At 51.5% G+C, this 27251-nt stretch overlaps 2 protein-coding genes across 5 annotated transcripts in view; both read left to right on the forward strand.

The window, feature by feature from the left end:
* Positions 1–7177, forward strand: part of ZSWIM5 (zinc finger SWIM-type containing 5) — a 134264-nt gene extending 127087 nt beyond the window's left edge. For 2 of the 3 annotated variants that reach the window (XM_077450799.1, XM_077450800.1), the window contains one exon: positions 1123–7177. In XM_077450799.1, the coding sequence (XP_077306925.1) occupies positions 1123–1985 (863 nt within the window). In that variant the 3' untranslated portion in view covers positions 1986–7177. The remainder of the gene's footprint in view (positions 1–1122) is intronic. The other variant, XR_013262144.1, reaches the window with a different exon arrangement.
* Positions 7178–25816: 18639 nt separating this feature from the next.
* Positions 25817–27251, forward strand: part of CCDC17 (coiled-coil domain containing 17) — a 103561-nt gene continuing 102126 nt past the window's right edge. For both annotated transcript variants that reach the window (XM_077450801.1, XM_077450802.1), the window contains exon 1: positions 25817–26021. In XM_077450801.1, the coding sequence (XP_077306927.1) occupies positions 25818–26021 (204 nt within the window). In that variant the 5' untranslated portion in view covers position 25817. The remainder of the gene's footprint in view (positions 26022–27251) is intronic.

Genomic DNA, 27251 nt, shown 5'->3' on the forward strand with positions numbered 1-27251 from the left:
CACATGCAGCCACTCCCCCACCACTCTGGTCTAAAGCAGCCACACCCCCTCCCACCACTCTGGTCTAAAGAAGCCACACCCCCTCCCACCACTCTGGTCTAAAGCAGCCACACCCCCTCCCACCACTCTGGTCTAAAGAAGCCACACCTCCCTCCCACACCATTCTGGTCTAAAGCAGCCCCCCATCCCCACCACTCTGGTCAGATGCAGCCACTCCCTACCCTCACCACTCTGGTCTAAAGCAGTCACTCCCACCACCACTCTGGTCTAAAGAAACCACTCCTCCACCACTCTGGTCACATGCAGCCACTCCCACCACTCTGGTTTAAAGCAGCCACACACCCTCCCACCACTCTGGTCTAAAGCAGCCACACCCCTCCCACCACTCTGGTTTAAAGCAGCCACACCCCCTCCCACCACTCTGGTCACATGCAGCCACTCCCCCACCACTCTGGTCACATGCAGCCACTCCCCCACCACTCTGGTCACATGCAGTTACTCCCACCACTCTGGTCTAAAGCAGTCACACGCCCTCCCACCACTCTGGTCTAAAGCAGTCACACCCCCTCCCACCACTCTGGTCTAAAGCAGTCACACACCTTCCCACCACTCTGGTCTAAAGCAGTCACACCCCTTCCCACCACTCTGGTCTAAAGCAGCCACACCCCTCCCACCACTCTGGTCTAAAGCAGCAGCTTAGTATTATATATCAGAGGGAACTATAGAAGAAAAAATGTTATTTTTAGAACTGAGAAGGGGGGGGGGAGAGAATCAGGGAGCTGACAGGCAGGGAGGGGGAGGAGGACAGGAGACACGGGAGAGCAGGCTGCAGATGACGGAGGCACGCACACGGACCACAGTGATAAATCGTGGTCAGTTTACAGGGTGGGGGGCAGAAACTAGCTGGATCAGCCGGGTATTTCAGGTGTTATAGGGGGCCAAATGACACAGAACAAGCACTGTGCTCTATAACATGCTTTAAGGGAACAGGATGATTTTTTTTTTTGGGTTAACAAACGCTTTAGTATTTGTTCTCTGTAGAAACTATGCTCAGAATCTCACCCAGACGATTTCCATTGGTGACGGGTACTGAGCGGTGTGCTGTGTTTTTTCTTTCCCCAGGAGTCCGCGCTCTCGTCAGTATCCTGCAGAGCTGGTACACGCTCTTCACCCCTACAGAAGCCACTAGCATTGTCGCTGCTGCCGCCACGTCTCACAGCACCGTGCTGCGACTAAACCTGGACTACGCCCAGCGGGAGGAGCTGGCCAGCTGCGCTCGGACCTTGGCCCTGCAGTGCGCCATGAAGGACCCTCAAAACTGCGCCCTGTCCGCGCTCACCCTGTGCGAAAAAGACCACACCGCTTTCGAGACCGCTTACCAGATCGCCGTGGACGCCGCCTCCGGGGGCATGACCTACTCCCAACTGTTCACCATCGCCCGCTACATGGAGCACAGAGGCTACCCGCTTCGGGCGTTCAAACTATGTTCCCTGGCGATGAGCCACCTCAACCTGGCATACAACCAGGACACGCACCCCGCCATTAATGACGTCCTATGGGCCTGCTCCCTCAGCCACTCTCTGGGAAAAAACGAACTGGCAGCATTGGTGCCCCTAGTGGTGAAAAGCGTGCACTGCGCTACTGTACTGTCGGACATCCTCAGACGATGCACGCTCACCGCACCAGGATTGGCTGGGATCCCAGGCAGGCGGAACTCCGGGAAACTGATGTCAACGGACAAGCCGCCACTGCGCCAGCTGCTGGACGCGGCAGTCGGCGCTTACATTAACACCACCCACTCCCGCCTGACGCACATTAGCCCCAGACACTACGGAGAGTTCATAGAGTTCCTGAGTAAAGCCCGGGAGACGTTCCTTCTGGGGCAGGACGGGCTGCTGCAGTTCGCCCAATTCATAGACAACTTAAAACAGATTTACAAAGGAAAGAAGAAGCTGATGATGCTGGTCAGGGAGCGGTTCGGCTGAGGCTGCCCCTCCCGCCACGGTTGTCTCTCTGAGCTTCTAACATGCTGGGCCCCTGAGGGCCCCAGACAGGACTGTATGCAGGAGCTTTTTCATTCCACCTGCCAAACATTTCATGTCTTTCTTGTGGGGGGGGAGGGGGGCACTTTGTCTGAAATACAACCTCCTTCATCTGCACAGAGCCAGCCAAGGGGAACGGGACTGTGGCCATCTTGTCCTGTCCCAGGTTTGCAGTGTCTTGCTGGGTGTGAGTTCCTGTCCTCTCCAACAGGGGGAGCAGTGCACCGACGGCCTTTGTGTATAAAGATTCTACCCTTATCTAGGATTTTTAACACGATTGCCTGCCCAGAAATCGCCATTTTCCATTTCTGCAACCCTCAGGGTTGGCGAGGCGACTCCTCATTATTGAAGAACCTGAACAGCCGCTATCCTTGAGGGCTGGATAGGGGCCAGGGTTTGCAGCATCTGCAAATCATTGTGCATAGGGAATTAAACATGTCTTTATGAAGCCGAATGCCTGTGTGACTAGGCTCTGATGGGAGCAACTTGACCTATTCACCATGCTAGAATGCAGCTGGTAAGTCAGAGAAAATGAATAACTGATGTTGGTTCACAAAAAGAGAACACAAAACGACTGACGCATTTTAGAGGTCCACAGAACTTCCCTCTTCTTCAGGGCCTAAAGGTGATTGTCACTGGAGACTGAAATAAGGTCGGCCTCTCTTGTATCTCCATCCCGGATCCCACCGAGGATGGAGCAGAGAGAACCGAGGAACAGGAGGGCTGGCCAGGTGTTGATAGGAGTGCTTGCAGCAGGCAATGCGGTACCAGGCAAGCTGTCAGAACATCAGGTCAGGAACTGTGCACGGAGATCCAGTTGAAGTTAAAGGGGCACTCCACCTGGGCTGCATAGTCCGGATGCGAGGCTTGTCAGAACTACCAGCAGACTTGAGACAGGACCTCCTTATGTTGAGCAGAGCTGGTACAGATGACAGCCAGGTAGGCACTTGAATATCATGTGGGAACCGAGCCAGGAACAGAAGCATGGTCACAGGAATAGCTGAGGTCAGCAGCAGGCGGGCAGCGTGGTACAGAATCATAAGGCAGAGTCGTGGTCAGGAAGAGAGCCGGGGTCAGGAACAAGGCAGAAGCAGGATCCAAGTTCAGGTCAGAGGCAAGCCTGGTCAGCAAGCAGGGAAGTAGCAGGATGCAGGGATTAGCTGAAAGACCAGTCAGCACTTAACATGAGCAGAAGCATCCTTAAATATCCCGTCTGGCGTCAACATGCACTGTGTGCACGCTCGTGCGCATTATTGTGCGTGCCTGGTCACTATTCTGCCAAGGAAGCCACACACATACACGTTTCTGTGGTCCAAAAATCTGATAGGCATTCTCTGACAGTGATATGAGGGATCCAGGATTAAACCATAATGTGGTTCAAATGTTGATCAGCCGACGTGTTACCGGGCCCCTCAGAACTCCCCTCCTCTTCAGGACCCAAACATGATGGATAGATATAAGGACTCCTAGATTAAACCATAATGCTGCTTTATTGGGTAACTGGTCCTGGTTATGTTTAATTTTATAATTCCTCTGTACTCCTACCTATCCATTACACCTAAACCCTGAGGGGGGGGTCCCCTGAAATGCGTTGACTATTCTGTGTTGTCTTTTTTTTGAACCAACATTAAAAGCTTTAGGACTCTCATACCGTTCCTCTGGAGCTCTCATTGAGCTTGTATATGTCAATTTTCAAGTCTGAGCCCCCTGTTTGAGGGACACCCCATTTTTGCTGAGAGCCGCCTCACCAGAGCCACTGTGCCTTATCTCCGTCTGATCGATCTACTGAATCCAGCGCCTCATTCCTACTTGTTCCCCATAAGTTGGAGGAAGGCTGCTTCCATCACGGGCTAGTCATTCGAGTTTGCAGGGCCAAGCCACCTATTCATCTAGACTGCTCCTTTGAAAATGGGGCGGCCACTGGGGACTACTACCCTCATCCTGAGGTTGTTGCAGGCTGACTGAGCCGTGCGTCTGCTGTACAGTTTGGTTGGTCTTTGTATGACAATGGCAGTTGCCGGCATTGGTAATAAATGGCAGTTGCCGGCATTGGTAATAAATGGCAGTTGCCGGCATTGGTAATAAATGGCAGTTGCCGGCATTGGTAATAAATGGCAGTTGCCAGAATTGGTAATAAATGCCAGTTGCCAGAATTGGCAATAAATGCCAGTTGCCGGCATTGGTAATAAGGTGCGAAAAAGACCAGCTAATCAACCTGTACAATATCTCTGTATCTGTCCAGTCTTCCTGCAATCTCAGTGGGGCAGAGAGGACTCTATTGGCTGTTGAAAATGCAGAGGGTGCTTTTCCTAAGCTCTAGGTTGGGTCACTCTCCTGGAGACCCGGATCCTAAATGCCAGCCGAAGCTCATTCTAAATGACATGTCTGGATTGGGGGAAAAAGCCAGCCGCACTCCTGTAATTGCTTCAAATGCTGGCAACTTTATTGTTTTAGACCAGAGGTCTCCAAAGTTTCTAAGCAAAGGGCCAGTTTACTGTCCTTCAGACTTTAGGAAAGGAAGCCAGACTGTGACCATTGGAGTACAAAATGCCAGCATCAGTGGTAAATAATGCCCCATCGTTGGTGTCAGTGGGAGGAATTGTGCCCCATCATTGGTGTCAGTGGGAGGAATTGTGCCCCATCATTGAGAGGAATTGTGCCCCATCATTGGTGTCAGTGGGAGGAATTGTGCCCCATCATTGGGAGGAATTGTACCCCATCATTGGTGTCAGTGGGAGGAATTGTGCCCCATCATTGGGAGGTATTGTGCCTCATCATTGGGGTCATTGGGAGGTATTGTGCCCCGTCATTGGGAGGTATTGTGCCCCATCGGTGTTATTGGGAGGAATTGTGCTCCATCATTAGGAGGAATTGTGCCCCATCATTAGGGTCGTTGGGAGGGATTGTGCCCCATCATTGGGGTCATTGGGAGGGATTGTGCCCCATCATTGGGGTCATTGGGAGGGATTGTGCCCCATCATTGGGGTCATTGGGATGGATTGTGCCCCGTCATTGGGAGGGATTGTGCTCCATCATTGGGGTTGTTGGGGGGAATTGTGCCCATCATTGGGAGGAATTGTGCCCCAACATTGGGAGGAATTGTGCCCCAACATTGGGAGGAATTGTGCCCCATCATTGGGGTCATTGGGAGGTATTGTGCCTCATCATTGGGGTCATTGGGAGGGATTGTGCCTCATCATTGGGGTCATTGGGAGGGATTGTGCCCCATCACTGGGGTCATTGGGAGGGATTGTGCCCCATCACTGGGGTCATTGGGAGGGATTGTGCCCCATCATTGGGGTCATTGGGAGGGTTGTGCCCCATCATTGGGGTCATTGGGAGGGGTTGTGCCCCATCATTGGGGTCATTGGGAGGGGGTTGTGCCCCATCATTAGGGTCATTGGGAGGGGGTTGTGCCCCATCATTGGGGTCATTGGGAGGGATTGTGCCCCATCATTTGGGTCATTGGGAGGGATTGTGCCCCGTCATTGGGAAGGATTGTGCCCCGTCATTGGGAGGGGAGGGATTGTGCCCCGTCATTGGGAGGGGAGGGATTGTGCCCCATCATTGGGGTCATTGGGAGGGATTGTGCCCCATCATTGGGGGTTGTGCCCCATCGTTGAGGTCATTGGTAGGGATTGTGCCCCATCATTGGGAGGAATAGTGCCCCATCATTGGTGTCATTGGGAGGTATCGTGTCCCATCATTGGGAGGGGTTGTGCCCCATCATTGGGGTCATTGGGAGGGGTTGTGCCCCATCATTGGGGTCATTGGGAGGGGTTGTGCCCCATCATTGGGGTCATTGGGAGGGGGTTGTGCCCCATCATTGGGGTCATTGGGAGGGGGTTGTGCCTCATCATTGGGGTCATTGGGAGGGGGTTGTGCCCCATCATTGGGGTCATTGGGAGGGGGTTGTGCCCCATCATTGGGGTCATTGGGAGGGGGTTGTGCCCCATCATTGGGGTCATTGCTAGAGGGATTGTGCCCCATCATTTGGGTCATTGGGAGGGATTGTGCCCCATCATTTGGGTCATTGGGAGGGATTGTGCCCCGTCATTGGGAAGGATTGTGCCCCGTCATTGGGAGGGGAGGGATTGTGCCCCATCATTGGGGTCATTGGGAGGGATTGTGCCCCATCATTGGTGTCATTGGGAAGTATTGTGCCCTATCATTGATTTTGCTGGGAAGAATTGTGACCTATATAACAATAAAGCTGCCAACATTGGAAGTTTCCTGCGGTTTCGCCGGCTTTTTCTCCTCCTCTGACTTGTGGGGCAGTCTGGACTTCGAAGGGTCCGCATGTGGCCCGGGAGCAGTGCGGGGGAAACGATGCTCTGCTGGTGGGCCATACTATCACTTCCCCCGCATTATCATAATAGGAAATGTGTGGCTGGACGTCATTGGATAGTCCGGATATGGAGTCACGGCTCAGAAAAGTTGCTGGTATCTTTAGGCATCTTGGCTCCTGGATGTGTCCAGTCCCAAGATTAATAATTATTGTTCGGTAAAACATTCCAAACCTTGGCAGTCAATTTTTTTGGTGCCCCAAGGTCTGGCGCTGCGTATTGGGGGAGTAACGGCCCCTCTGGACTGCCCCTGTTTTGCTGCAGCTTTCATCCCTCTTGCCTCCTGTCACTAAGCCAGAGACTGCAATGCTGTGTAACCTCTGCCCCTCCTCTGCCGAGGAACTACATTTCCCAGCATGCCCTTCATGCCACAGTCTCCCTACTGTAGTGTATACAGTATGGGCTGTAGCTTTGCCCACAATGCACTGCCCACGTGGCCTGGGAAGGATAATTGGGTGTAACGCAGATAAAGATATGTGGGAATATCTTGCTTGAATTCCGTTGGTCCACTGCAGGAGCACTGAGCTCCTTTGCGATTGGTGGATAAAAGTCACAGTCACAGAATTCCTGTGTGAGAAGCGGCAGATTAAAGCTGCTTTCCTCAGACTCCAAGCAGCATGGTGGACGGTCTTTCATAATCGACAGCGATGTCTCTTCTCAGTTTTACTGCCATGGAGCCAGCATACAGCCCAGGAGTCTGAGAACTGAAACTTCCAGCTGAGGTTCCTTTAAAGGGTTTAAAAATGTTCTGGAAATCCAACAAATCTTTATGTCAAATCATATAAAGAATTCAGAGATGCACAAAAAAAGTTATAATATTTCTCCCAATTCCCCATTTCTCCTGTGATATTGCAGAGATAAGGCAGACAGATCACAAGTGGAGAAATCATCACTCGGAGCGGCGTCCAACACTGGTTATTCGTTATTGCAGAAACATGTATAAAGCTGTAAAACCTCAACATGTTTTGGCCTTCAAGCCTCAGTCATGACAAAGGCCTAAGGGCAGAAACACGTTGACAGTTTTACAGCTGTCAGGCATTAATCATGACAAAGGCCTAAGGGCAGAAACACGTTGGCGGTTTTACAGCTCTCAGGCCTTAGTCATGACAAAGGCCTGAGGGCAGAAACACGTTGGCGGTTTTACAGCTCTCAGGCCTTAGTCAGGAAAAAGGCCTGAGGGCAGAAACATGTTGGCTGTTTTACAGCTCTCAGGCCTTAGTCATGACAAAGACCTAAGGGCAGAAATACTGCAGTTTTACAGCCATTAGGCCTTAGTCGTGACTAAGTCCTGACGGCCGAAACGCGTAGAATATTGTACATCTTTTTGCAATAAAGGATAACCATTGTTGGATGACATTCTGAGTGCCGACTTCTTCTCTTGCGATTTGTGTTACCTGAGGCTTTGGCGGCCCTTTAAGTCTGAGCACCGGGCGTAGCTGGGATGTAAGAAGGTGGAAAGTGCTTACACACCTGTATTCATAAGGCAGGCTGTGCATGTCAATCAGAGGTCTGTCTATAGGGGGCGGGGTCTGATTGTTGGATTGTTAGCTTTGGTTGGGTGGCTGCATTCATTTTGAGGTTGCGGTCAGTGTGATGCAGTGCACCACAGCCACCACTAGAGACAGACCCCGTCCTGGACTCCCTGTGTGCTGCCGTCTGCCGGTGTTCTGTGGATTCCAGCAAGGCCTGTTCCGGAGTTCCCAGCTCCGCCTCTCCCATTGCAGCCTCCACCAAACAAAACTTTCTCCCTGTCCGAGTAACTGGCTGAGGCTTGGCTGGAAACTGAAGTTCTCTCTGCTGGAATCCAGGAGCCATGTACTATGCCCACCCATAACCAACGTATCAGTTTAGGGTGGACTTACCTTTATATTGGACCCATGGGGGCCAACTGGTAGCTTATTTCACAGGAAATAGGGTTTCCGCAGGCAGAGTCCCCCCTAAATGTCGGTGATGGTTTACTCTGTTCTAAAAAGAGTGGCGGGAAGTTGGGGAAGAGGCCGGCCATTGTCTTTTTTTGTCATTTTCTGCATCAGACTTTATTGAACTGATTTACAATGTAACATTGGTGAGTATAAGAATGGGAGGAGCCGGTATTTTACAGAACCCCTTGGCTTCCATCAGATACTCAGTCAAGCCTTGTACTGCTCTGCTAACTCCCCGGCAACCCAACCCATCAATCACAGTGACTGTTACATCAGGCTGGTTCTTCCATAACCCTCCAAACATTATTCCAACATCCATTCCAGATCCTCCATCTGAGAATAAACATAAAATGCAGACGGGACAGGCTGTAGACTCGCTAAGGAGGGACCACAGGGCTCAGCGCCCCACAGCTGACACTGGTAGTGCCTCTGTAGCTAGGGGCCCGAATTCAATGTACAGAGGCCATCCTGAGCTCTGCCCCGGCCCTGCCGAGCGCGAGGTCTGCCCTATCCCGGCCCTGCCGAGCGCGAGGTCTGCCCTATCCCGGCCCTGCCGAGCGCGAGGTCTGCCCTATCCCGGCCCTGCCGAGCGCGAGGTCTGCCCTATCCCGGCCCTGCCGAGCGCGAGGTCTACCCTATCCCGGCCCTGCCGAGCGCGAGGTCTGCCCTATCCCGGCCCTGCCGAGCGCGAGGTCTGCCCTTTCCCAGCCCTGCTGAGCGCTAATCCCAGTCCTTGTGATTGCTAGGTCTGCCCTATCCCGGCCCTGCTGTGCGCTAGGTCTGCTTTGCCCCTGTTGAGCGCTGCATCTGCTCTGCCCCAGTCGAGCTCTGGGTCTCCCCTGCCCCAGTCGAGCTCTGGGTCTCCCCTGCCCCAGTCGAGCTCTGGGTCTCCCCTGCCCCAGTCGAGCTCTGGGTCTCCCCTGCCCCAGTCGAGCTCTGGGTCTCCCCTGCCCCAGTCGAGCTCTGGTTCTCCCCTGCCCCAGTCGAGCTCTGGTTCTCCCCTGCCCCAGTCGAGCTCTGGTTCTCCCCTGCCCCAGTCGAGCTCTGGTTCTCCCCTGCCCCAGTCGAGCTCTGGTTCTCCCCTGCCCCAGTCGAGCTCTGGTTCTCCCCTGCCCTAGTCGAGCTCTGGTTCTCCCCTGCCCATGTTGAGTGCCGGAGGTTCTCTGCTTTTGCTTCTGTTGAGCTCTGGACCTCTACTTTCCAGCATAGAGGGCTCTGGAGCTCCCCTACAATGCCCCTGTGGAACTCCTCTTTTTAGTTTGGCAAGTTTTGGGTCTCCCCTGCCCTGCCCCTGTCAAGCTCTGGAGCTCCCCTGCCCTGCCCTTGTCGAGCTCTGGAGCTCCCCTGCCTTCCCCCGTCAAGCTCTGTAGCTCCCCTGCCTTCCCTGTCGAGCTCTGTAGCTCCCCTGCCTTCCCTGGCGAGCTCTGTAGCTCCCCTGCCTTGCCCTTATCGAGCTCTGAAGCTCCTCTGCCTTGTCCCCGTCGAGCTCTGAAGCTCCACTGCCTTGTCCCCGTCGAGCTCTCAAGCTCCTCTGCCTTGCCCATGTCAACCTCTGGAGCTCCTCTTCCCTGCCCCTGTTGAGCTCTGGACTCCTGTTCTCTGACCCACCAAACTTTGAATACCCTCTGCCCCACATAGTTCTGCATACCCTCAGCACTAACACTGCTGAGCTCTGGATCTCCTCTACCCCTGCTGAGCTCTGGATCTCCTCTGCCCCCGCCCCTGCTGAGCTCTGGATCTCCTCTGCCCCCGCCCCTGCTGAGCTCTGGCTCTCCTCTGCCCCCGCCCCTGCTGAGCTCTGGCTCTCCTCTGCCCCCGCCCCTGCTGAGCTCTGGCTCTCCTCTGCCCCCGCCCCTGCTGAGCTCTGGTTCTCCTCTGCCCCCGCTGAGCTCTGGCTCTCCTCTGCCCCCGCCCCTGCTGAGCTCTGGCTCTCCTCTGCCCCCGCCCCTGCTGAGCTCTGGCTCTCCTCTGCCCCCGCCCCTGCTGAGCTCTGGCTCTCCTCTGCCCCCGCCCCTGCTGAGCTCTGGCTCTCCTCTGCCCCCGCCCCTGCTGAGCTCTGGCTCTCCTCTGCCCCCGCCCCTGCTGAGCTCTGGCTCTCCTCTGCCCCCGCCCCTGCTGAGCTCTGGCTCTCCTCTGCCCCCGCTGAGCTCTGGCTCTCCTCTGCCCCCGCCCCTGCTGAGCTCTGGATCTCCTCTGCCCCCGCCCCTGCTGAGCTCTGGATCTCCTCTGCCCCCTCCCCTGCTGAGCTCTGGATCTCCTCTGCCCCCTCCCCTGCTGAGCTCTGGATCCCCTCTGCCCCCTCCCCTGCTGAGCTCTGGATCCCCTCTGCCCCCTCCCCTGCTGAGCTCTGGATCCCCTCTGCCCCCGCCCCTGCTGAGCTCTGGATCCCCTCTGCCCCTGCTGAGCTCTGGATCTCCTCTGCCCCTGCTGAGCTCTGGATCTCCTCTGCCCCTGCTGAGCTCTGGATCTCCTCTGCCCCTACTGAGCTCTGGATCTCCTCTGCCCCGCCCCTGCTGAGCTCTGGATCTCCTCTGCCATGCCCTTGCAGAACCCTCTCCCTACTCATCGCTGAAACCGACTGCAATCCAAACTCAGGGAACACAAAAGTGACAACAAAGCATTTATCTACCTGTAAATAGGATAATATATATGGATTATGAAATGTAAAGTCCTAATTATTTATGGCGGTTCTGTCCATTTTGGCACAGGGCGGCAGTATACTTACTTGAACACTTAGGCTCGGGGTGGTGCTTTAAATGCTTTCTCAGGAGGGGGGGGGGGAGGAGGGAGACCGCGTTCTGGGAATCGCGTGGCGTGCAATGTGGCTTTGTTTAAGGGAGCCCCCCGCCTACTCGTACGCAAAGACTGTGCCAAGTTTCCGAAGTCACCCGGACTGTGCGTTCTCATATGTTCCGTCTCAAAGTGGATATTGCAATAAACAGTGGTGGGGGATAAGCCACGCCTTCACAAACCGCTCCTGACAATGTTCTAAGAATCAGTAAAAAAAAAAAATGCAATTTATGATTCCACTTAAAGGGGAACTCCAGGGTAAAATGACCTAGAATTTTGCATGCCCTCGGGTGTGCTTGCTGTGCTTTTTGTATTGTAAACTGCAGTACTACCTGCAGACTGAAGGCTACAGTTTACCAACGGACTCCCCACAGCCGATGGAAGGTGTGGGCGGGCTCACTGGTAGACCCGATTCCATTCTGTGTAATGGCTACTATGTTGCCTGGAAAGTGGTAAGCTGTCAGAGATTGACCTGATCTCTCTGCCCAAAACGATCCCCCAAAAAATCTGTCCTCCAAACTGGAAGCAGCTTTTTCCCCTCGTGCATATTTCTAAATGTTATGCATCGTCCGGAGTTCTCCTTTAAGGATTTGGGGGGGGGAGCTCTAACTGGGGTCTGTGTATTTATGGGGGTGGGGGGGAGGGGTCACACAATGGGATCAAGAAAGACTGTGAGGTGTGTAGCAATAATAAATGTGGTGTTGCGGGGGGGGGGGTGGGGCTGGCCAAAAAAAAAAAAAAAAAAAGGAACAACATCCTGTGAACTCTCCCTCACACCAATTTCCTCTTTTTATTCCTTAATTTATTTTTCCCGCCTCGTGTTACCTGTGAATCGCCCCGATCACACGTTTTTATTTTGGTGTGCGTCAGACTGCCCCCCCCCCCCCCCCCCCGCGGTGTATGGGGGGGGCGGGGGTGAATTCCCACTGACTGCCACCAAATGCCCTTCATTCTTCCCGCTCTCTCCCTCAGTATTCCTCGCCACAGACGTATCTTTGGTCTTATTTTTACCAGTTTTGATTTGTATGCTTTTTTTTTTTTTTTCTTTTTCTTTTGTTATATTTGTGCAACCTTTTAATGTTAATATTAATAAGAAAATGAACCCTATTTATGTATTGCTGAAACCATTTTATATGAATTGTGTTGAAAATTTCAGTGCTTTTTTTATGAATAAATTGTGGATCACAGAAAATAATTTTGACCCCCGTGTGTGATTAGCGGTGCCCGGTATATGCCGTGTTTGTATTGAATACCTTTTATAATTTAATATACAACCCCAATGCCAAAAAAGTTGGGGCTCTTTTGTAAAATCTACATAAAAACAGAATACAATGATCTGCAAACCCGGATTTTTTTCCACTATAGAAAACCAAATCAAATGTATAAACTGAGAAAATTTACCCTTTTAACTGCTTCACCCCCAGACGATTTGGCTGGCCAAAGACCAGAGCACTTTTTGCGATTCGGCACTGCATCGCTTGGGAGCGACGTCGCACGACCGCGCAATTGCCAAAACAAAATTGACAACCTTTTTTTCCCCCACAAATAGAGCTTTCTTTTGGTGGTATTTGATCACCCCTGCGGTTTTTTCGTTTTTTGCGCTATTAACAAAAAAAGCAACAATTTTGAAAAAAAACTATATTTTTTACTTTGTGCTATAATATCCCCAAAAAATATATAAAAAAACTTTTTTTTTTCCTCAGTTTAGGCCGATACGTATTCTTCTACATATTTTTGTTATAAAAAAAAATCGCAGTAAGCGTTAATTGATTGGTTTGCCAAAAGTTATAGCGTCTAAAAAATAGGAGATAGATTTATGGCATTTTCATTAATATATATATATATATATATATATATATATATATATATATAAAAATTTAACTAGTAATGGTGATCAGCGATTTTTATCGTGACTGTGACATTATGGCGGACAGATCGGACACTTTTGGTGCTATTTTGGGACCATTCACATTTATACAGCGATCAGTGCCATTAAAAATGCACTGATTAATGTGTAAATGTGACTGCAGTAAAGGGGTTAACCACTAGGGGGCGCTGAAGGGGTTAATTGTGTCCTAGGGCCATGATGGCGAACCTTGGCACCCCAGATGTTTTGGAACTACATTTCCCATGATGCTCCGGCACTCTACAGTGTAGTGGAGCATCATGGGAAATGTAGTTCCAAAACATCTGGGGTGCCAAGGTTCTCCATCACTGCCCTAGGGAGTGATTCTAACTGTGGGGGGGGGAGGGGCTATGTGTGACACAACACCGATCACCGCTCCCGATCACAGGGAGCAGTAGTTCTCTGTCATATCACAAGGCAGAACATGGAAATGCCTTGTTTACAGACATCTCCCTGTTCTGCGGCTCCGTGACACGATCGCGGGACTCCGGCAGACATCGAGTCCACAAGACCCACGGGGCGAGCTCACGGAGTATGCGGCGCCCACTAACCCCGCTAATTAAAGGGGACGTACAGGTACGCCCATTTGCCCACCGCTGCCATTGTGCCGACGTGCAGCGCTTGGCAAGTCGCTAAATAACTTTTATAATTATTATACAACCTCAATGCCAAAAAAGTTGGGGCTCTTTTGTAAAATCTTCATAGAAACAGAATTCAATGATCTGCAAATCTCCTAAACCCGGATTTTTTTCCCCATAGAAAATCTATCAAATGTATAAACAGAAAATTGACCATTTTAAGAAAAAAAATTAATCAGGTGATTGTGCAATTGAACAGCAACATGTCTCAAAAAAGTTGGGGCGAGGCCATGTTTGGCACGGTGTAGCATCCCCTCTTTAACTAAACTCTGTAAATGTCTGGGAACTGAGGAGACCGTTTGCTGGAGTTTTAGGAGAGGAATGTTGTCCCGTTCTTGCCTGATATCAGCAGTCCTGGATCTTCTTTGTTGTATTTTGTGTTTCGAGATGCACCATTTTCAGGTCTGGACTGCAGAAGGTCACATTCTGATTCGTCTGACTACAGAACGGTTTTCCACTTTGCAACAGACCATTTTAAATGTGCCTTGGCCCAGAGAAGGGTGCAGCATTTCTGGGTCATGTTCAGATATGGCTGAGAAAATAGGCCATTACAAAAATAAATAAAAATCAGGTCATTTGGAAATTGATGGCAGCAACATGTCTCAAAAAAGTTATAGGGCAACAAAAAGTCGGCAAAGGAAGAATCGGAAGAACATTTTGCAGCAAATTGGGGTAATTGGCAACAGGTCAGTCACATAATTGGGTATAAAAACAACATCTCAGCCCTTGTACACACGGTCGGAGAATCAGTCGGAATGTGTCCTATCAGACCGTGTTGTCGGATATTCCGACTGTGTGTGGTCTGCATCGAACTGTTTCCGTCGGACCCAATTTTCCAACTTGTTGGAAATATTTTCCGACCAACTGGTCATAAACTGGACATACTCCGATCATGTGTAGAGAATTCCGATCGGAGAAAGTACCACGTATGCTCAGATCAAATTCCTACATCAAAGCTATTGGCTACTAGCCTGAATGTAATCCCATCGTAACGAAATAACGTCATCACGTTCTGAATGATCGGATTTTTCGACAACTTTGTCCGACCGTGTGTATGCAACAGTTTCGGACAAAATCCGACGGATTTGGTTGGCAGAATGTCCGACCCGCGTGTACGGGGGCTAAGAGAGTCGGAGTGTCTCAGAACTAAAGAGCTTCACCAATCTGTAAAAAATGCGTCTAAAATAGTCAATTTCAGAATAATGCGCGTCATCTACACTACATAATATCAAAAGGTTGTGAGAATCCGGAGACATCTCTGAAGGGACGAGGCTGAATATTGGATGGCGGTGATCTTCGGGGCCCTCTATTGGACATCACTGCATAGGCTCTGGAATACTTCCACAAATCGCTGTGAACACGGCTCACCGTGCCACCCAAAAACTCAAGGTAAAGCTCTATCATGGAAAGAAGAAGCCATATCTGAACATGATCCACAGACGCCAACGTCTTCGCTGGGCCAAACTTGATGGGGAGTAAACAAGTCTGCAGATCGTTGGTTGAAGTGGTTTGATTGGCTGAATTTTGGAGAACCGATCGTATTCATTGTCCTTGAAATTGATGAACCGCAATATCTGCTCCTATCGTGCCCTGGTCATGGAGGCAGAGAACCCGGGCATTTGGTGAATTGGGTCAGTGGACCAATATGACCGCAACTCACTCATTTTGGTTACGCCCCATGAGGAGGGAGAGGCCCAGAAAGGTCTTACATGCAGAGACCGTAACTGGTCTCCAATCCCTGGCAAGGGAGGACTGGGGAATAGCGGCAATGAATTGACCAGCTTTGGTCCACAATAGATCTATAGAGATCTTCGTTGAAAAAAACACAAATAAAAATCAAGTGGCGTAAAATCAACTGTTTCCACCTGAATGCCGGGTTGGCCAGTGAATGGGGGAAGTACGGGTGCTGCAGAAGTGGTGGGTTCCCAATTAGGATTGGCGAATGCAGCAGGAAGGGCACGACAGGCCTGTCTTTGTCTTCTTGGTGGCAATAGGACACTACTTGTGCTTGCCACCTCGCCAGCTTGAACTGCACTTATGGGACTCGCCACATCACCAAGTGATACTGCAGTGCTGGATGTACGACCAGGGTGTACTAGACTGCTGGTGCTCGCCAGTTCACCAGAAGGATGAGTGGCACTGGTACTTTTCTGCTCTTCCTGCCCCCCCCCGCATCCTCTGACCTCCTGTCATCCCCTCTGCAGCCTCTGTCATCCCCTCCGCAGCCTCTGACCTTTTATGTCAGAGTTCCCTTGCACTGAAAAGGGGGAATCCTGCAGACTCCTGATGTAAGGGGGAACTCTGTGCTGCGGTATATTAATCTGACCTTCATGTAAATGGAGAAATTTGGTTTTTCGACTTTTATTTAACTTAAACACTAGGGATGAGCTTCGTGTTTGAGTCGAATATACGTTCGACTCGAACATTGGCTGTTCGCCCGTTCGGCGAATTCCGAACGTTATGGGCCGTTCGTGCCAAATTCGTGTGGCGCTCGCAGCCCACAATGCACTGCGTCATCGCAGTGCATTGCTGGCTCATGATTGGCCAAGCATGCACTGTGACCACGCATGCTTGGCCAATCACAGCGCCAGCAGCGAGGAGAGCCATGATTGGCCACAGGCAGGATGCCTGTGGCCAATGATAGCTCAGGCTGTGTAGTACACGCCCCACATTATATAAGGCTGCCAGCGCGGCGGCCTAGTGTAGTGTGTTGGCATCTGAAGCAGTTAGTGGGTGTTCTGTGTACCTTCAACACAGTACACACCGATCGTTTTCGGCCGATTTTCGATCTTGCTGCTGTGTAGTGGTTGTTGTCTGTGTGCCCTGACCGCAGCATACACCACTATATTCACCTCACCTATATAGCTAGTGATCTATCTTTTATAATAGAGCTTGCAGTCAGTAGTGTTAGGAGATAGTGCGTGCTGTCTGCGTGCTCTGTACCCAGTACATACCGCTATATCCACCTACATAGCTCTTCTCTATTTGAGACCAATTGCCATCTGCAGGAGTTATTGGAAGTTGTGTGTGCCTCCAGCACAGCACAGTATACATCTGTATATACCCCTTTATCTCTGGTGTTCTATAATAAAGGCATCTGCAGGAGTTAGTGGGTGTTGTGTGCCTCCAGCACAATATACACTACCCAACTGCTTTTTTACCCAACTCCCTTCAGGCCATTACCATGTCTGGAAGGCCAGCAAGGAGAGGCAGACAGGCGCGAGCCGATAAAAGAGGGCAAGCAGGCTCTGTGTCTAGAGACAACAGTGCTGGTCGTGCACGCGGTGCATTGTCATCAGCACGTGGCCATGGGACATGCTTGTCCTTCTTTTCGGCAGCTGGACATGTTGAACCGCAACATGCCAACGACTTGGTAGAGTGGATGACCAAGCCCTCTTCATCCTCCTCATCCTCTCTCACCCAGTCTCAGGGTACTAGCAAAGCAGCTGCCAACGCATCGTCTTCCCTCCTCTCAATGTCATCATCAGTGACTCCTTCCCTAGACCCACCACGTCCTCCTGAGGAGTCTCCTGAACTCTTTGAGCACAGTGTTGGGTACATGCTCCAGGAGGATGCCCAGTGTTTTGTAGGCTCTGATGATGACACTCAGCTAGAGGAAGGCAGTAGCGTGAGCACAGAGAGAGGGGATGCTCAAGAAGGACAGCAATCTGGCAGTCATGTTCCACAAGCTGCAGCATACTGCCAGGTTTGCTACAGCGATGAAGAGGGAGGGGATGATGAGGGCACTGACTCCACGTGGGTGCCTGGTAGGAGAGAGGAGGAGGAGGAGGCACATGTCCAACGAGGCAGGATGCCCTCCAGGGGCCAGCTTAGGGGCAGCACACCGACTGAATCACACCGCAGAGCTCCGCCTGTGCAGGGCGCTGCCTCTGCCCGTTATTCTAAAAGTTCTTTGGTGTGGGCCTTTTTTGAGATGAGTGCATCAGATCGCACCGCTGCTATTTGCAACATATGTCTCAAGCATATCTCACGTGGCCAAAACATCAGCCGCTTGGGCACCACATGCTTGACCAGACATATGTTGACCTGCCATGCAGCTCGTTGGCAAGCGTACCTCAAAGACCCACACCAAAGAACAAAGCGGCCCTCTCCTTGCTCCTCATCAGCTGGCATCTCCAACCCCACTAGACCTTCAGTCCTCTCTGAAACCTGCACTGAGAGGAATGAAGGTGTAGAATTAGGTGTGTCACAGCCAAGTGCTTCCGGGAACTCTGCTAGCGGTACACCCACGTCCGATTATAGCAGGCAAATGTCCCTGCCCCAGCTGCTGGACCGGCGGAAGAAGTTCACTCCCAGCCATCCACATGCCCAGCGGTTGAATGCTAGCTTGGCTAAATTGCTAGCACTTCAACTGCTGCCTTTTCAGTTGGTAGACTCGGCCCCCTTCCGTGAGTTTGTACAATGTGCGGTTCCTCAGTGGCAGGTCCCCAAACGCCACTTTTTCTCACAGAAGGCGATTCCGGCTCTCTACCGGCATGTGGAAGGCAATGTCCTTGCCTCGCTGGACAGGGCGGTCAGCGGTAAGGTGCATATTACCGCTGACTCATGGTCCAGCAGGCATGGACAGGGACGTTATCTGTCTTTCACGGCCCATTGGGTCACTCTTCTGGCAGCTGGGAAGGATGCAGGACAAGGTGCAGTAGTGTTGGAGGTTGTTCCGCCACCACGCCTCCAAAATGCTACTATTGGTTGTGACACACCTCTCTCCTCCACCCCCTCCTCTTCTTCTTCCTCCATGGCCTCTTCCAGTGCTCTGTCCTCAGAACCAGCGGTGCTCCGTAGGCGTTCCAGGGGCTACGCAAGTACGCAGGCAAAACGATGCCATGCCGTGCTTGCGCTGGTTTGTTTGGGGGACAGGAGCCACACTGGGGCGGATGTTTTGTCAGCTCTGCAGGGGCAGGCCAAGAGGTGGTTGACGCCACGCCAGCTTAAGCCAGGAATGGTGGTTTGTGACAATGGCACCAACCTCCTCTCCGCCCTCCGACAGGGACAACTGACCAATGTGCCCTGTGCGGCTCACGTCCTTAACCTGGAGGTTCAGCGGTTCTTGGGCAGGTACCCTGGCTTACAGGATGTCCTGAAGCAGGCCAGGAAAGTCTGTGTGCATTTCCACCGATCATTTAATGCCTGTGCTCGGCTGGCTGAGCTCCAAAAGGAGTTGAACCTGCCCAAGATCCACCTTATATGTGAAATGCCCACCAGGTGGAACTCAATGTTGGCCATGCTGCAGCGGCTGCAGACGCAGCAGAGGGCCATCAATGAGTACCTTTGCGACTACGGCACCAGGACAGGGTCAGGGGAGCTCGGTTTTTTCTCACAATGCCAGTGGGGCATGATCAGGGATGCATGCACTGTCCTGTCACCGTTTGAGGAGGCCACAAGGATGGTGAGCAGTGACAGTGCATGCATCAGTGACACTGTACCTCTTGTCCACCTCTTGGAGCATATGCTGCGTGGAATAATGGACAGTGCACTTGAGGCAGAACAGAGGCAGGAAGAGGAGGACTTCCTTGCCTCTCAAGGCCCCCTTTATCCAGACAGTGTTCCTGCTGTGCCACCCATCCCACAGGAAGAGGATGAGGAGGAGGAAGAGGAGGAGGAGGATGATTGTGTCAGCATGGAGGTGGAGGCTGGCACTCAGCATCAGCAGCAGCAGTCTTGTAGGGATGATTTACAGTCCCAAGAAACCCGTGGACTTGTACGTGGCTGGGAGGAGGTAGCTGCAGATCATGTTGTCCTTAGTGACCCAGAGGACTCTGGACCGAATGCCTCAGCTAACCTACGCTGCATGGCCTCCCTGAACCTGCAAAGCCTGCGGAAGGATCCTCGTATTCTTCGGATCAAGGAGAGGGACCATTACTGGCTGGCCACTCTCCTTGATCCACAGTACAAGGGTAAGGTTGCCGACCTTATCTTGCCGTTGCAGAGGGAGCAGAGGATGTGACATCTCCGGGAGGCCTTGCAGAAAGGTCTGTGCAACGCGTTCCCAGAGACTGGGAGGTTACAAACTCCTGGTCCTGGACAACGTGTTGCTGAGGCATCGGTCAGAAGGAGCGGTGGAGAAGGTGGCCGTCTGACTGATGCTTTCAGACAATTTTTTAGTCCGCAGCCCCAAGGTATGATTGGTTCCAGCACCCATCGCCAGCGTCTGATTTACATGGTGCAGGAATACCTAGGGGCAAGGTCAGACTTGGACACCTTTCCCACCGAAAATCCTCTGGCTTACTGGGTCTTGAGGATGGATCACTGGCCAGAGCTTGCACAGTATGCAATTGAGCTACTGGCCTGTCCTGCATCCAGCGTTCTTTCGGAACGCACCTTCAGTGCTGCTGGTGGATTTGTTACCGATCACAGGGTGCGCCTGTCCACCGAATCAGTTGATCGACTGACCTTCATCAAGATGAATCAGTCTTGGATCACCCACAGCTACCAAGCACCTGAAGCTGATGTAACCGAATCATTTTTTTTTTTAAATATCACATCCCTTCAAGACTGCCTATGCTGATGCTGAGTGACTGTCCTGTTATGTTGATTGTCTATCCTCTTCCTCCTCCGCTGATATGTTGGAAGAACATTTCTGGTTCTGGTTGATGCCATCAGCCCAATTTTTCTGCCCCTGTTGAACAGGGGCGTTTAATTAAAATTTTTGATGCAATGCTTTGCAGCAGGGCTAATTCCTGCAATAAAACTAGAGTATATGGGAGAGGTTGCAGTGTGGTGGCACCAGCACCAGTGCCTAAGGCCCAATTTTTTTGCCCCTGTTTAACAGGGACTAGTAATTACAATTCTTGATAAAATATTTCACAGGAGGGCCCCTTCCTGTGCCCACCCAGAGTAACGGTGAGGACTTATAGTGTTGTGGCACCAGCACCACAACCACCAAAGGTCAATTTTTCTACCACTGTTCAACAATGGCATGTAATTACAATTCTTGATATAATCGTTCACAGCAGGGCGCTCCAGCGCCCACCAAGAGTCACTTTGAGGGCTTACAATGTTGTGGCAAAACCAACACCTTGTTCCGCCATTTCTGCAGAGCATATAGGGCAGGCCCCTACTTTCAAACATCCAACTTACAAACATCTCCTACTTGCAAACGGAAGGAGACAACAGCAAGTGAGATGAAAAAGACGGACGACAAAACAAATTATACAGGGGTGATAACCCTTCCCTATGTTTTCCAAAAAGCTTAAAAATCGTTTTTTTGACTGGAGCTACACTTTAAAAATGTACCAGTTGAAAATTACAAACAGATTCAACTTAACACAACAAATCTACACAGTCCCTGTCTTGTTTGCACCGCCTGTATACTGCTGTTCTGAGTATATAGGGCCTGGGGGCCACACGCATTTCCTTTTTTTAATATGGGTACGGGGTTCCCCTTAATATGCGTACAAGACCCAAATAGGCTGGTAATGGGCAGGGAGGGCTACCCATGCCATTTTTCTCAATGATTTTCAACCATATTGCAGGAACCAGATATAACATTAAAACCGCAAGCAGCTTTAAATGATGTTATTTCCGTTTAATGTCATTTTGTGCAGGGACTGTTCTAAACACGGGAAACACGTGGCACTTCACAGGCATACTACAGACACCCCCCAGGCACCATATTTAAATGAATATTTCACTTTTTTTTTCACTTTAATCGTCATTAAAATCAGTGCTCCCGCCAAAACGGCCATTTTTAAAAACATTTTAGGCATTGACCCATGTCCCCTGGGGCAGGAGCCACGTCCCCAAACCCTTTTTAGGACAGTATCTTGCATATTAGCCGTTAAAATTAGCACTTTTAATTTCGAACGTTCGAGTCCCATAGACTTCAATGGGGTTCTAACGTTCGTACGAATTTTGGGTCCGTTCGAAAGTTCTGGTGCGAACCGAACCGGGGGGTGTTCGGCTCATCCCTAACGGGCGCTTTTAACCCGTTCTTCGGCCGCTAGTGGGGGTTAAAAGCGATCCATTAGCAGCCAAATAGCGCCGCTTAAAAAGTGATAAAGTGCCGCTAAAACGAGCGCCGATTTAGCGCTAACGCGGCCCCAATGTGAAAGTAGCCTTATTCTTCAACCTTCACTTTATTCATATAAAAAGTGATAAGTATTATACTCACAAGATGACAAATGTATCAATCACATCACATAGTACGGAATATGAAAGGGAAAAATTGGGGCAAGGGGGAATTGGGACTTTTTTATGAAGCACACAAGTCAGGGAGGATGAGGCGCGCAATATCATATATAAGATATTCATTGGTGACGACAATGGACATAATACAGTAATTGATATACATTTAATTAGATCAATAAATGATACAAATTGGTAAATTATTGTTTATTATGTTACCAATTTCATTACGATATGAAGTATTAATCATGCTTTACCAATTTTATGTCCATTGTCGTCACCAATAAATATCTTATATATGATATTGCGCGCCTCATCCTCCCCGACTTGTGTGCTTCATATAAAGTCCCAATTCCCCCTTGCCCCAATTTTTCCCTTTCATATTCCACATTATCAGGGATGGAGACCCGGGTACTGGATAGTCCTGGTGTCACACAAAGTCCCAACATTTCTTTCTTTCTACATCACATAGTACACCATCATCCAATCCACACTGCATCATATCATGTGCTAGGAGAAGGTGAAGAGCCAATAGGCCAACATGTTTCGAGGACTAGCCTCTTCCTCAGAGCCCTGAAGAAGCGAGTCCTCGAAATGCGTTAGCGTATTGGATCTTCACCTTCTCCTACCACATGATGCAATGTGGATTGGATGACGGTGTTACTATGTGATGTGATTGATACATTTGTCATCTTGTGAGTATAATAATTACCACTTTTTATATTAATAAAGGGATGGTTTTAGGATAAAGCACTAGGTCTGGGCGCCCTCTCTGTCTTTTTATGGTTGCACATGGAAGGAGATTGCACAATATAGGCAAAAAGAAAAATTCCCAGCAGATTTACCAGCCAGCCAGCAAAAGAAACAAATTGTCCCGTCTAACAATTCAGGGTAAAAACAGAGACTTTTGTTGCTCTGATTTGTAAATCTATGTGGAAAGTGCAGCGCCTCCCCAAGGCTCCTCTGTGAAGTGCGGCCCTCACTCTCTATATATATATGTTTAGTTGCAGGTTTGTCCCTACATAGGATTGTTACTCTTTATTGCTTTCACTAAATATCCTATAAAGAGACCCAGTCACCGGCCACAACTTTCCAATTTACCGGATTTTCCTAAAACATAAATGTATTTTATTTATCACAGGGATTTCTATAATGCCGACAATTTAGACATTTATATTACACATTCATATCAGCCAGTGGCCGGATTGGAAAAACCAAATGGAATCCCCACCCCCATCTATTCACATAAAACAAACACACTGACAAGTATTGTTAAGTTTTAAGTCAAATTTTATTAAAATATCCAATAAAAAAATCCCACAGATGGGACTATATTGCAAATGTAGAAAACCCTATACAGTAAATGGCATTGCCACCATTGGTGTTAGATGAGCCCATATAGGGGGCAAGGGTTGTACCAGTATGCTGGGCGTGGGGGAGTGAGGGCAGATGAAACTTGGGGGGAAGTTCCACCGGCCACACTCACCCCCCACCCAGGGTGGTAGCGTCCCCTTTTGGTGGTAGATGAGTGGGGGGGGGGGTATTGGGTTTTGAGGCACTTGATCCAAACCCCAGCATAGCGTGAGCCAATGTGCTACAGCTGGGGGGAAAATTCCTTCCTGACTCCCCGAGAGGCGATCGAATATTTCCTGGATCAGCCCTGTGTTGGGGGTAGATGAGTGGGTGTAGCAGACCTGAGGCATTGTCACCCTTGGTGGTAGATGATTGCATATAGGTGGAGCCTGGGGGCTTTCTTTTACCAGTATGCTGGGCGTGGGGGAGTGAGGGCAGATGCAACTTGGAGGGAAGTTCCACCGGTCACACTCACCCCCTACCCAGGGTGGTAGTGTCTCCCCTTGGTGGTAGATGAGTGGGTGTAGCAGAGCCAGTAGCATTGTCACCCTTGGTGGTAGATTGCATGTAGGTGGGGGCAGTTTTTTTTTTTTACCAGTATGGTGGGCGTGGGGGAGTGAGGGCAGATGAAACTTGGGGGGAAGTTCCACCGGTCACACTCACCCCCCACCCAGGGTGGTAGTGTTGTCACCCTTGGGGGTAGATGAGTGGGTGTAGCGGAGCCTGATAAGAGGCATTGCCACCCGTTTTGGGTCTGGGGAGGGGCAGTTGATCCAGAGGAAGGTGAAATACCCCAGCATAGCGTGAGCCAATGTGCTACAGCTGGGGGAAAAATTCCTTCCTGACCCCCCGAGAGGCGATCGGATTTTCCCCGGATCACCTTTACCTATAAATCACCCAGACAGGTAGGTGGGGCTTGGGGTAAGGGGGAGGGTGGGCAATTGGAGCCACACCCTCAGTGGTAGGTGAGGGGGGATGTGGGTGTCAGTGTGTGGATAGCGGGGGAGGAGGGACCATCCCCCACACAGAGCTCCGGTGGGAGGAGCCATTGTCTGTACTGGAGGCGGGTCACAGCGTGTCTGCATTAACCTGCCGCAGAGGCAGCGGGTTCTCCGGACACACAGACACCATGTGACCCGGTGTCTTATCATATAAGGTCCTCCATCCGATAGTGTCCGCTGTGTAGTGCGCACGCGCAGTACGCAGCAACACAGATTCCAAAAATTGCCGAGGATGAACGGCGCCTGCGCACTGAGTCCAGGTTCTCTCCCCTCCATCCAAGTGGACATAGAGTAGGAATATAAAAGAGCCGAGCGCAGCGTGAGGCCCTCTAATATTCACAACCCTATGTCCGCTTGGATCGTGGGGCTACCACCTCCACTCACGGCGCAGGCGCCGTTCAGCTTCGGAGATTTTCCGAAGCTTCGTCTGCTCCGTACTGCGCATGCGCAGTACGGCGCGGACACTATATGGCACAACACCGGCTGTAGTCCGGACAATGGCTCCTCCCCCCGGAGCTCTGTGGTCCTCCTCCTCTGCGCTCTCTGCACACTGACGCTCCGCCCTCCCCACTCAGCTATATATCCGCTCAGGCCCCGCCTACTGCTGACGTCACAGCCTAACGGCTCTAGCTGTGCACGCGTACGGTGTTCTGGCATATTCAGTCTGGCCATCATATAGTGTCCACCCCGTACTGCGGGGCAGAAGAAGCTTCGTAAAATCTCTGAAGCTGAACGGCGCCTGTGCGGTGAGTGGAGGTGGTGGCCCCACCATCCAAGCGGACATAGGGCTGTGAATATTAGAGGGCCCCTCGCTTCGCTTGCCACACTTCGGGCTCCGCCTCGCTGCGCTCGGCTCTTTTTTTATTCCTACTCTGTGTCCACTTAGATGGTGGGGATAGAACCTGGACTCACAGCGCAGGCGCCGTTCATCTTCGGGTATTTTCGGAATCTGTGTTGCTGCGCATGCGCAGTACGCAGCGGACACTATCTGATGGAGGGCCTTAAATGATAGGACACCGCTACAGTGTCATATTTTGCTCCCCATCATAGAACGCTCCGGAATAGACGTTGCGGCCGGAAATTTTGCACTGCGCATGCGCGATGCGTTCCAAATGCTTGCACCATGCGTTCCAGAGGATTTCCGACAATGTAGTTCAGTGAAAGCGTCAGATAATGTCACGGGAGTGAGGGGAGGTAATCGTGACATTAACTTTAGACAGAGCAGAGAGCGGCGGAGAGAGAGCGGGTAACTGTGGCTCAGGGAGAGGATTACCTCCCCTCACTTCTCTGACATTATCTGACGGTTTCCCTGGTCTGCATTGTCGCAAATCATTTGGAACGCATGGCGCAAGTGTTTGGAACGTATGGCGCATGCGCAGTGCTAAATTTCTGGCCGCAGCGTCACTTCCGGAGTATTCTATGATGGGGAGCAAAATATGACACTACACCGGCGGAGCAACGCCACGTGATGCCAGTGTGAAGAGATGTTCCCGCCTCCACGCTCAGTCCACGCCCACCCCATGCACTCTTATCTCAGCCGTTACGTGAGAGGAGGCGGGGTCAGGCAGCGGCGACAACATACTGATGGGTGTGTCCTACAGGAGGATTGGGGTGGGTGGGCGTGTCCTCCTATGGCAGGACAAAGGTGATAGAGATCGGGGCGTGGCCTCCTTCATGCACGGGATGGAGTCGGCTGAAGTTACGGGGCGGGGTCTTTCCCGCGCAGCATTCTCCAATTGGTGGAAAGTTTCTATCTGGCCCCGCCTCTCGCTGAGTCCTTATTGGAAAAGATCCCAAGTTGGAAATCAGCCCCGCCCCCTCCAGACGTTCCCCCGGCAACCGGAGACGCTTCCTGCAAACTTCGGGCGGAGGAGCGAGGTGAGTGTGCGGGAAGTCCCGGGGTGTCTCTGGAGGATATGGGGGGGTGTCTCTGATGATATGGGGGGTGTCCCTGGAGGATATGGGGGGGTGTCTCTGGAGGATATGGGGGGTGTCTCTGGAGGATATGGGGGGTGTCTCTGATGATATGGGGGGGTGTCTCTGGAGGATATGGGGGGTGTCCCTGGAGGATATGGGGGGTGTCTCTGGAGGATATGGGGGGTGTCCCTGGAGGATATGGGGGGGTGTCTCTGGAGGATATGGGGGGTGTCTCTGGATGATATGGGGGGTGTCTCTGGAGGATATGGGGGGTGTCTCTGGAGGATATGGGGGGTGTCTCTGGAGGATATGGGGGGCCGTCTTTGGAGGATATGGAGGGGTGTCCCTGGAGGATATGGGGGGTGTCCCTGGAGGATATGGAGGGGTGTCTCTGGAGGATATAGAGGGGTGTCCCTGGAGGATATGGGGGGTGTCTCTGGAGGATATAGAGGGGTGTCTCTGGAGGATATAGAGGGGTGTCTCTGGAGGATATGGGGGGGTGTCCCTGGAGGATATGGGGGGATGACCCTGGAGGATATGGGGGGTGTCCCTGGAGGATATGGGGGGGTGTCTCTGGAGGATATGGGGGGTGTCTCTGGAGGATATGGGGGGTGTCTCTGGAGGATATGGGGGGTGTCTCTGGAGGATATGGGGGGTGTCTCTGGAGGATATGGGGGGTGTCTCTGGAGGATATGGGGGGTGTCTCTGGAGGATATGGGGGGTGTCTCTGGATGATATGGAGGGTGTCTCTGGATGATATGGAGGGTGTCTCTGGAGGATATGGAGGGTGTCTCTGGAGGATATGGGGGGTGTCTCTGGAGGATATGGGGGGTGTCTCTGGAGGATATGGGGGGTGTCTCTGGAGGATATGGGGGGTGTCTCTGGAGGATATGGGGGGGTGTCTCTGGAGGATATGGGGGGGTGTCTCTGGAGGATATGGGGGGTGTCCCTGGAGGATATGGGGGGGTGTCTCTGGAGGATATGGGGGGTGTCTCTGGAGGATATGGAGGGGTGTCTCTGGAGGATATGGAGGGTGTCTCTGGAGGATTTGGGGGGGTGTCTCTGGATGATATAGAGGGGTGTCTCTGGAGGATATGGGGGGGTGTCTCTGGAGGATATGGGGGGTGTCTCTGGATGATATGGAGGGTGTCTCTGGATGATATGGAGGGTGTCTCTGGAGGATATGGGGGG

This window comes from Lithobates pipiens, unplaced genomic scaffold, assembly GCF_037356315.1.
Source record: "Lithobates pipiens isolate NorthernLeopardFrog02 unplaced genomic scaffold, aLitPip1_a1.2 Scaffold_23, whole genome shotgun sequence".
NCBI lineage: Eukaryota > Metazoa > Chordata > Amphibia > Anura > Ranidae > Lithobates > Lithobates pipiens.